This window comes from Helianthus annuus, chromosome 5 (genome assembly GCF_002127325.2).
Source record: "Helianthus annuus cultivar XRQ/B chromosome 5, HanXRQr2.0-SUNRISE, whole genome shotgun sequence".
Taxonomy (NCBI): Eukaryota; Viridiplantae; Streptophyta; class Magnoliopsida; order Asterales; family Asteraceae; genus Helianthus; species Helianthus annuus.
In genome coordinates this window covers 124,874,109-124,885,814 of record NC_035437.2, presented here as the reverse complement: position 1 = coordinate 124,885,814, position 11,706 = coordinate 124,874,109, and the positions used below count along the sequence as shown (strand labels likewise).

Below are 11,706 nucleotides of genomic sequence, written 5' to 3'. Positions count from 1 at the left end.
TATTGCGAGAACCGTGAGAACGAATGAAAAAACCAATCAAAACCAATTTTTTAAATACAAACCTCATTGTAATTAAGATATAACATCAAAACAAGAATTCATAACATCAAATAATTCATTTCTCCTTTCAAAATCACTCTTTTTAGATTTTTTACACATGTGTAAATATAACAGATTTACACATGTGTAAATGGCAAACTTACACATGTGTAAATTTTCTTTATTTACGAATTCACGTAAATTTAAACGTGTAAATTAAATTTCTAACATTGTATTCGAATAACAATGATAAGCGTAGAAAAAAAATTTGAATTTGAAATGTTTTTGACAAAGTTCTCATGGTTTTTTCATTTGTTCTCACGGTTCTCACAATATTTAGCGTTCTCATTTAAACCCTCCCCTATATATATATATAGGATAATGCTCTAGAGAAAACCCCTAATTTTGAGAAAACTTTGAAAACCCATTACAAGGCCTACAATTGGCCACGTGTCCCAGCCATCTCCATCTTTCTTGTTACTTTTGAGGGCACTTTGGTAAATTCAACATTATACTACCTAACTCTAAAAGATAACTTGACTTTTGTCTACTATGATTTGACAACATTTATTACCCATTTATCTTCCCAATGTATCTTTCTAACTCCATATCTATCATTTTCATTTCTAAGAAAGACCTTCATTAATGTCATGCACATCTTCATTTACAATCTACTTCTTCATTTATTCCTTTCTCCATTAATGTCCATTGAGACAAATCCATCATATAACCCGTTAATGTCGCCGGGTAGATCTTATACTCATTACTTTCTATTGAAGCCACCAAATCTGAGGATCGAAGCAATTATCGAAGCTCTTCAAGAAAAGAAAGTAAGGTGTTGCTCTCATCACATCTTTAATTCTGTTTTTAGAGAGAAAAAACTGATGTTTTGGAGAGAGAAACAACAATATTCATCTTGTTCATCTGGACACCAAGAACACACGCACAAATGTGTGTGAGAGAAACACGTTTAAAGATCTTACTTTTGTTATTTATGTAATTTGTTTAAATTTATACTTTTTATGATATTTGATAGATTTAAAATCAGAGCTTCTTTTGTTTATTTAAAAATTTTAAATCAAGACCAAGAAGAAATTTTTGTGTGCCCAATTTCTTTCTTCAAAAATCAGGTCTTCTTAGTTGTTTCAGATCTATATGTGTTTCAAACATATGGGTTTGAAGCAGATTTGATGTTAGATTCATTACTTTTGAGTTTTTTTCTGAGTTCTTTGATTTTCGGTGATGTTATTTTCAATAAAATGTTTGTCTTTTTTTTTCATCCTTACCAGGTGGTGATTCTACCAGATGACATATCCTGTTACTACAACCCGTAGCTACCTTTGTTATATATGTTAATGACCAGCTTGTTGGAATATGTTAATGGAGTTTATGCAAGAGATGAGTCAGCAAAGGTAGCAGATAAACAGCAAAGACAGACCGTCAATAGGAGCTCCACCCCTTCTTAGTGATCTGTGTTTTCGTTTACTAGTAATATGTAATGTGAGACTCTTATTATTTTGTCTAGGACGTGTTGTTAAAAATGTTATGGCCTTCCGAACTTCTGCCCTGAAGTCGACCTTAACATATTTGTGTTGCTTTTGGGCTATATGCATCCAATTTTATGTAACTTGCTTGTAGGCAATGTAGCTTTTTACAAGTTTACCAGTACATTAATCTCTAACACATGTTATGTGTAACTTGCTGAAAGTCTTAACACACGTTATAATAGAGCCTTGATACACGTTATATCAGTTATACCGTTATGGGTATAGTAAACGGCCCACCATTTTTCTTAGTGCTATGTATTTTTCGTTTACTAGTAATATGTAATGTGAGACTCTTATTATTTTGTCTAGTACATGATGTTAAAATGGTATGGACTTAACACATTCTGGAAGTCTTAACACACGTTATATCAGGTATACTATGTTGTTATTAAGTTACTATTGGAGTTTATGCATCCATCCTGGAAGTCTTAACACATATTAATTACTATTGGAGTTTACTATTGGACTTAACACATTCTGGAAGTCTTAACACACTATTGGAGTTTATGCATCCATTCTGGAAGTCTTAAAACATGTTATAATAGAGGCTTAACACACGTTATATCAGGTTTACTCTGTTGTTATTAAGTTACTATTGGAGTTTATGCATCTATTATGGAAGTCTTAACACATGTTATAATAGATGCTTAACACATGTTATATATTTCAGTCGCTTAATACATGTTACAGTATGTATATACACATCATGGTGTTTTGGAAACCACTAGCTTATACATGACACCATGTTAGGTTAAACCAAGATTATAACAGAGGCTTAACACATTTTATCCCAGGTATACATGACACCATGTTAGGTTAAACCAAGATTATAACAGAGGCTTAACACATTGTAAACCACTAGCTTATACATGAATACATGTCAGGTTACAAAAAGATTATAACAGTGGCTTAACACATGTTATACATTCCAAAATGTGCAAAACAAATGACCCGTTTCATATTATACGGTACATGTGTTACCATAAATGGCTCGTTTCATATTACACGTTACATACTAACTTGTACATTTATTACTTGTACAAGTTTTACGCTCAGTATCCACATTATCGGATATTTTAAACACCAACAAAAATAAAATAGATATTACTTGTTTTTTTAATTAACAAAAGGTTAATACATGTTATATATCATTCTAACAGGGGCTTAACACATGTTATACATGAACACATGTCAGGTTTACATCATGGTGTTCTGTTACAGCATGAACCACTAACACATATTATAAATGAACGAAGACTTCTTTCCCAAAGGATGTGACTTATTCAATGTCCCCGCATTAACGTCGCCTACATACATCCAGCTTGTCAATTGAATATCTTTTATGGATCTGTTTCTGTAAATCAACACACGTTATATATCATTCTAACAGGTGCTTAACACATGTTACAGGTCTGTCTCTGTAAATCAAGCAACCCAACAAAAAAAATATTGTTAAGATCAAAAGCCCCAAACAAGCAACCAAACCAACAAAAAAAACCCGTTCAAAATCTCATCCTAAAGTTTTGGATTCATTTAAAATACATTAACATTAACCATTACTAGAACACACATTAACTTCTCCTACATCCATCCAGCTTCTCAATTGAATATCTTTATGAGTTTGTTTCTGTAAATCAACACACGTTATATAACATTATAACATGGGGGCTTAACACGTGTTATGGGCCTGAGTCTGTGAATCAAGTAACCAAACAAAAAAAACACTTACTGTTCAGATCAAAAACCCAAACAAGCAACTCAAACCAACAAAAAAACAGCTACTGTTAAGATCAAAAGCCCCTAACAAGCAACTAAACCAACAAAAAAACCCGTTCAAAATCTCATCCTAAAGTTTTTGATTTTAAATACATTAACATTAACCATGGATACCCCATTAACCAATACTAAAACACTTTCAGCACACAAAAACATATTAACAACCATTTCAACAAAAAATCAAGTGTGAAATGATATTTCAAGAACACTTACCGGATCTATACCCGTCCGATAAACACGAAGAAGATCTTCAAACCTTCTTCTCACACACACACTCGTGCGTGTGTCTTTGTGATAAAGATTGTTGTTTCTCTATCTAAAACATCAACTTTCTCTCTCTAAAAACATTCATCTTGTCACCGCTCTTCTCACACACACACTCGTGCGTGTGTCTTTGTGATTTTTTCAGACCACATGACGCTGAAATTATCTTCAAATGAAGATCACCATTGAAGGATCACCATTGAAGACCATGAAGCTTTCTTCTTTTCAATGATGAAGAAAGAGGAGAGAGATAATAGTTAATTGAAAGATTTGACTAGAAGAAAGAGGAGAGAGATTATGACACAAGTGGCTTTTTGTTTTCCAATGTGTATGTTGACTTCCGAAAATGCCCTTCGATGGTACTAAATGGCAGTACTTTTTATTTCTTTTTAATTTTATTCATACCAAAATAATCATAGCCATTGATCAAGTTTAGTGTAAGCTAATCAATGGTTCACAGAGGGTTTCCATAGTTTTCTTAAAAAGATAGGGTTTCATATATAACCAATCCCTATATATATATATATATGGGAGGGTATAAATGAGAACGCTAAATATTGTAAGAACCGCGAGAACGAATGAAAAAACCATGGTAACTTGGCAAAAAACAATTCAAATTCAAAATTTCTTTTTACACTTATCATTTTTATTCAAATACAATATTAGAAATTAAATTTACATGTATTCGTGATTAAATAAAATTTACACATGTGTAAGTTTGTTGTATTTACACATGTGTAAAAAACATACTAAAAGTGACTTTGAAAGGAGAGATGAATTACTTAAAGAGTAAATTATTTTTTCTAATGTTGTATTTTATTTATGAGAGATTTGTATTAAAAAAATGATTTTGATTGGTTTTTTTCATTCGTTCTCACGGTTCTCGCAATATTTAGCGTTCTCATTTAAACCCGTATATATATATATATATATATATATATATAGAGGCCGGTTATCATACAAATAACCTAATCGTACATTATGTACGCGTCGTCCACAGCCGTCGGATCATCTTTCTTAAACAGCGCCTTTTTCTATTAAAAATGTCAACATAGGATTAATAAAAAAGAAACCGCCAAGGTTAAAATCGTCAAATTTAAGATCAAAGCACCTGATAAACGGCGAACAAAACCTCAAAAATCATAACGTAAAAAATCATGACGTAAGATCCTAAATCAAAACCAAAACCGAAATTATAACAATTAACCAGAACGATTCTTATTCACCAAATGGATCGATTCCTATTCACCAAATTCTTCTGAGAAAATGAACTTCTGCTGAATTTAGAAATTCTGTATACACTGACTATCGAAGAAGATGATGCAGTTTGTCAAATCATGTGCGAAAACGTCGATAATGCAAATGCGAATTCGGTATAAAAAAGAATTCTTTGACATTTCATATAGTTTGCGAATTCATGGGATGCATATGCGATATCAGTAAAAAGTTAAGAATTCTTTGAAATTTCATATAGTTTGCGAATTCATGATAATACACATGCGATATCAAACTTTTCAATATCCCCTTCATATAGTGTGCGATTTCAGATAAATTAAACATGCGATATCATAAAAAAGGATATTTAAATGTTTGTTTCTTACAGTTTGCGAATTTCTTTCGAATCAAGTGCGATTTCGAATAAGGCTGCAAACAAAACTTTTAAAAAAAAACTTTGTAACAAAAATGCAAAAAAAAAAAAAACTACCAATCATAAAAACTAAAAATGATATTATTTTATATAACGATGTGACTATAATTTGACATGTAATGATGAATTTTACAATAAACACTACTGAACTTACCACCCTACCTATATAATAAATTTACTATATTAATATAAAAAACCTTGATAACTACCTTCCATATTAAGACATAGAATACCAAATAAAACACACACAAAACACACAGACACAAACAAAAATGGCAACTGAAGATATGGAAAAAATCAAAAACATTGCAATCAAGGAGCTATTGTCAACTCGCACGTTGACAGAAATAAGCACTGATGTCAACTCTTCTCATCTGGTTCTTGATGTGCAGGGCAAAATCCTTGAACAAATCAAGAACAATCAAGCAGTGTGGGAAAAGCTACTTCAAGAACCACCATCAAGCTTCAGGGACAAAGCTTTGGATCACATAAAAGAGCAATCTCGAGCTGATGACTTAGCCTTCTCTTTCCTGACAGATGCTCTAAACACGGTGAAGGAGAAGATGGAGTTCAGCTCTACTGAACGTGACAAAATCTTTGCTTCAAGTAACTAAATTTCTGTTAAATCATTTTATGGTTGTAGCTGTGTTTGACAATAACCAATATTTTGTATTTTGGATATATGTTTTTGAACAAATATTATGCTTTAATATAATTTAAAAATCGCATGAATGAATTAGGGATCTTTGCCACAATAACATAAAAAAAACAAGATAACTCAACATCGCATGTATTAAAGGAGAAATCGCATTTGAAAAATCATATAAACTAAAATTAAACTGATGCATATAAAAATCGCATGTTTATAATACTAAAATCGCATGTGAAAAATGATATACATTAATGAATATAAAATCGCATGTGTTTCTTATAAATTCGCATTTACATTTAAAAAAACATTACTCATCCTCGTCATCTTCATCTCCAGACACCTCTTCCCACTAATCTTCTTCTTCAGATCCATCATCATTGATGTAATCTTCAAAGTCATCTTCCTCTTCGTCGTCTTTACCCTCGTTGTCTTTGTCTCTCACACCATCTTCAATCTGGACACCCTTCATCTTCTTTTTCCCTGTTTACCTTGTTGTTTGGCTTTAAGCTCGCCGCAAGTCCGAATGTCATGACCTTTTTCATTGCATACGCTACATGTCCTTGACCTTTTCCCTTTGCGGCTGATCATTTGTTCCTTCTTAGATTTAATCCTTCTATGCGAGCTGCGGCCTTTGTTTCTTATACCAGCAGGCACACGAACAGTAGGGGGAGCATTAGTTACTGGTTGTTGATAACCAATCAACTTTAAAAATCGGTCAAATTTTGGATCAAGTTGTTTGGTTATGCGACTCTGATCAACTCTCCCTTTAAGCTGCATCATTTGATCCCTCACTAAGACAAGTTGATCAAAGTCGGAAATCAAATTACTAACCAAATACTCCCCTGTGTGGATGATTTCACGAGCAATCCGTTTAGCCCTCTGATGCACATCCTTGCCCCCCACATTTAGATTGTACTTAACATTTAACTCATTCGGCACAACATCCTTCGTCCATCTCTTCATAACATATTTGTTTGGTATTTCTTTAACACCAAACATCTTGAAAAGAAAATATATGTGTTTGCATAGCAGCCCATACTGCTCAAAACGCAAACAGCTACACTGTGCAGTTACATCATTCTCGAGATTCTTGAACCACACCTAGCAAATAACCAAAATAATAATAATAATAATAATAATAATAAGGTTTAAAATCGCATGTATAAACATAACAACATCGCAAGTTTAACAATCATGTAAGTGAGTAAATTTAATATCGCATGTGGAACATAACAATTTCGCATTTCTAATAAAATAATGTAAAATAAATAAACTAAAATCGCATATGTAATATAACGAATTCGCATATCTAAAAAAACATGAAAAATACCTCCAATAAACCATCTCCATGTGCTTTAAAATCCTTCAACAATATTCTGATACGTGGACCTTCAACTTTGGTGTCCATCGGCAAACATTCGGAAATTGTTCCATGTATCTCTAATTGCTGATCAAAAAATATAGACCTGGTGTAGATCTTAGCAGCATCTTTTTCCAATGTAGTTTGACTCCAATCAGCTGGCTCAGTATATCTTGAAATATGATCATTTTTCCTATGATTGAACCTTTGAACATCCATTGCCCCATCAAAAATGATTCATAAACTCTACGAGTGTGAGTTGTGAATTAGCAACCTGACAAAAAAAATGGTTCCCACTCTCTGATCTTGAAGTTGTTCTCATAAGACCTGACATTGGCTCATGCCGGTAAAAAGCCGGAATCCACATGGATCTCATCCCAAACATATCATCAATCCATTTGTTTTCAGTGAGACCAAACTCAATCATCACCAACTTCCACTGTCTCTCGAATTCTTCAGGCTCAATCGAATCAGTCCAAACAATGTCGCACATCCTCCTTTTAAACTCATCATTATTGCACAACTCATGCCCAACCTTTAACAAATAAATGCATTTTAAATCAGTCTATTACAAAAAGCTATAATAATTAAAAATAACTCCAACAAAAACACCAAAAATGTTGCATGCTCTACCTTATCTGCCACTTTTTTCATTATGTGCCACATACACAATCTGTGTCTGCTAATAGGGAAAACCTCCTCAATAGCCTGTTTCATAGCAGGGTCTTGATCCGTCACTACAACATTAGGCTGTCGACCAAATGACTTTAAAAATGAATTTAGAAGCCATTTATATGATTCAATACTCTCTGATGCCAACAACCCAGCTGAGAGTGTTACATTCCGACAGTGGTTGTCAATGCCTGTGAACGGAACAAACACCATCTTGTACCTGGACAACAAATGCGAAATCACGTTTATTATATGCGAATTAATAAAAATCAAATGCGAAACCAGGGGGAAAACATGCGATATATTCAACACCACTCTGTTGTCTACACTTGCGATATTGAACACTCATTAACAGACAAAAACATGCGAAAAATCAGTAACAAAACATGTTTGTCTTTGAAACAGTTACCTGTTTGTCTTGAAGGTTGCATCGAACGATATCACATCGCCAAATTCCATATAGTTAAGGTTGCATAAACCATCAGCCCAGAACAACCCAGTTAACCGTTTGCCATCATCAACAGAGTATTCAAACGAATAATCAGCTAAATACTGTTTTTTGTCAGTCATCCTATTAATCACCATGTCAGCGTCATACTCTCCTATATAGCTGTTTATTCGCTTTCTAAAATTTTTGCAATCATCAACCGTGGCACCAACGTTCTCGAAACCACCATAACATTTCCTCATTATATGGAAAGCTTTGACAGGACCAAGGTTTAAAGTGCCAAGTTCCCAAACCATCTCCTCCTGGACATCTGACAATTGTCTGTAAGCTGGGAGCATGTGAATGTTATTTTGACAAACAAACTTATGGTTATGACCATCAACAAATCTCTTGACTGTATATAATCTACCATCCACAGTGCAAATCACAAGTTGAGCTCTGCATCCGGTCCTAATAGTCCCCCTGTTCCTGGTTTTGAATTGCTTTTTTGACTTGGAATTATCATCAATACACACAGGCTTATGTCCCTCTTTAGAACAAACAAAATACTTAGTTTTGATTATACCACCACTGTATACTTCGCCACCTTTCCGAATAGAAAAACCAGCTAACTTAGCATATGATTGATAAAACGCATATGCTTGTTCAATGGAGATAAATTGCATCCCAACAACAGGTGTAGCTGATGCCTGAACCTCCGGAGTGTAAACCCTTTCATCTACATGAATCAAAATAAAAAACATAAAAAGTCATACAAACCACATGCGAATCGTCTGATCAATACATGCGAAATGATGATATTGATTAATCTGAATTACATATGCGATTTATTATATAATCAAATGCGAAATTACAAAAAAAAAAAAACAAAACCAAATGCGAATTGTAATGAGTAATAACATGCGAAGTTATACATGCTGCTTCTCAAAAAAATACATAAGTATCATCAAGATTCAAACTACAAAAACAGATACAACAATGCTACGCTTAAACAAAAAACAATTATACGAACAAATTTAGATATCTGAATTAACATAATTACCAATAGAAATCTCGTTTGCAACACTTGAACTTGAAACTGGAATTGGAATTGGAATTGGATTTGCAGGTCGCAAATTTAAAACATCCTCAATTGAAACTCTCTGATAAGCAGATAATTGAGCATGATCACCAATCGGTCGATTTTCTTCAAAATCATCTTCTGTTCGTCCAGTGCTACTCTGTGGATCCATTGAAAATAGACAAATTGAATGAAACCCTATCACGTAGGAACGAAAACTGCAAATTGTGAATTATGGAAAATTTGAAACTGATTTGAATAATAATTACCGGGATATCAGTGTAACGAACTTCTCGCTGAATGAATGAAGAGACGAATTTGCCCTCTGATGGATAGGTTAATTGTCTGATTTAACCTTCTTAAACCGAACTCAATCAGGACACGTGTACGGCTCACAATATAGCGTACATAATGTAGGATAACCATATTTGTACCATACTCTTTACCTATATATATATATATATATATATATATATATATATATATATATATATAGGTAGAGGATCCTGTACATTAATCCAGAAATGTGAGAAGTGTATTATAACACTATATATAACACTATATAACACCATATAAACACCGTATAACACGATGTAACATCATATAACACCATATAACACTATGTAACACTATATAACAAATATAACACTATATTTTGTCTGATAGCATGTCTATGATAGATGTATAGTGTTATATAGTGTTACATAGTGTTATATGGTGTTGTATGGTGTTACATAGTGTTATACGGTGTTTATATGGTGTTATATAGTGTTATATATAGTGTTACAATACACTTCTCACACTTCTGAATTCGTGCTTCAATTACTTGTACAATACTAATATAATACTCACAACTCGGTTCTAAGTATAATTTATATCTAGACGTAGATAAAAATAAACACATCACAACAACATACTTGAAATTTTATAAAACATCGTATCTTAAAAGTTATAACAAAGAACATAATATGTTTAAAAGTAATTATAATAATAAAATAAAAAAAATATTAAAACACCAACCGGCATAGACTTTTAATAGTTTGTTAGTTAATTTGCATAGGCCACACTTTTAGATTAGGGTGTCCGATGTGGTGCGGTAAAGGGTGTCAGCAAAGGCTTTTGTCGCGCGGCAACACCGTCGTCGACCCTTTGCCGCTGCGGTTTCGTTGATCAATCGGTGAGGGCTTGCCGTGCGGGAATCATGAGAGAGAGAGGGTAATGTGAGAGAGAGGGTAGTGTGGGGTGGGGTCCATTCCAATCTCAACCAATCACACATTTTTTTTAAATAGTTTACCACTTTACCAAGTGTCTAACCATTGCCAACACTTTTGAGCATAGTTTACCACTTTGACATGACACACTCTCATTGGTTGATTTTTTAGTTTGTCACTCTCAAGTGTTTAACCACTCCTTACACCCTTACAACCTAACTTTTTCGTGATTTTCAATTAGAGTTAATTACACAGTTAGCCCCTGTGGTTTGCATAAAATAACATACTTAGGTACTAATAGTTTATAATCATCTTCTAGGGTATTAACTTTTCATTTTGTAATGTTTGAAGGTATTAACTTATAGGGTATTAACATAGTTAGTCCATGTGGTTTGCACAAAATAATATACTTAGGTACTAATAGAATGCGATTTTAAACCTACAAATAACGTTAACACCTTCAAACGTTACAAAATGAAAAGTTAATACCCTAGAATGTGATTTAAACTATTAGTACCTAACTATGTTACTTTGAGCAACCATAGGGACTAACTATGTAATTAACTCTTTTCAAATATATAATCACAATGTATTTTTATTTGTGTTTCGATATGCAAAATCGAACCGACCACAACATCTTCTACTAGTCATAATTACATGAAATATTTAACATGACATCATTGACTTGATAATCAATCTAAACATGATAAGCACAACATTTAAAAGCCAAGTCTTGGAGATCATACTTACCATTGTTTATCTAATAAAAAAGCAATTAAAAGCCAAGTCTTGGAGATCATACTTACCATTGTTTATCTAATAAAAAAGCAATTAAAAGCCAAGTCTTGGAGATCATACTTACCATTGTTTATCTATTAAAAAAGCAAAAATACTACATATTAAAATATTCCAAAGATTATCATTTCCATTAAAATAACAATAATTCCTAACTGATAACAGAAACTTTGTTGGCGTGTAGGTAATACTATTGTTATCCTTTTATCTACGCCATGGGAAATGTACATACTT

The 11,706-nt window shown here is 33.0% G+C and overlaps 1 protein-coding gene across 1 annotated transcript; it reads right to left on the bottom strand.

Moving 5' to 3' along the window:
- Positions 1-6,275: 6,275 nt before the first annotated feature.
- Positions 6,276-7,505, bottom strand: LOC118492154 (protein FAR-RED IMPAIRED RESPONSE 1-like). The gene is made up of 3 exons (XM_035989964.1): positions 7,257-7,505; positions 6,676-7,027; positions 6,276-6,406 (listed from the first exon to the last, which is right to left on the bottom strand). The coding sequence occupies exons 1-3, from the start codon at positions 7,503-7,505 to the stop codon at positions 6,276-6,278; spliced, it is 732 nt and encodes a 243-aa protein (XP_035845857.1).
- Positions 7,506-11,706: the final 4,201 nt, after the last annotated feature.

Excerpts from the sequence above, each read along its gene's own strand:
- LOC118492154 (XM_035989964.1), bottom strand. The coding sequence starts at position 7,505 with ATGGATGTTCAAAGGTTCAATCATAGGAAAAATGATCATATTTCAAGA. Across the intron at positions 7,028-7,256 it reads ATGGAGATGGTTTATTGGAG|GTGTGGTTCAAGAATCTCGA; the intron begins GTATTTTTCATG and ends GTTATTTGCTAG. Across the intron at positions 6,407-6,675 it reads TAAAGGGAGAGTTGATCAGA|GGAAAAAGAAGATGAAGGGT; the intron begins GTCGCATAACCA and ends CAAGGTAAACAG.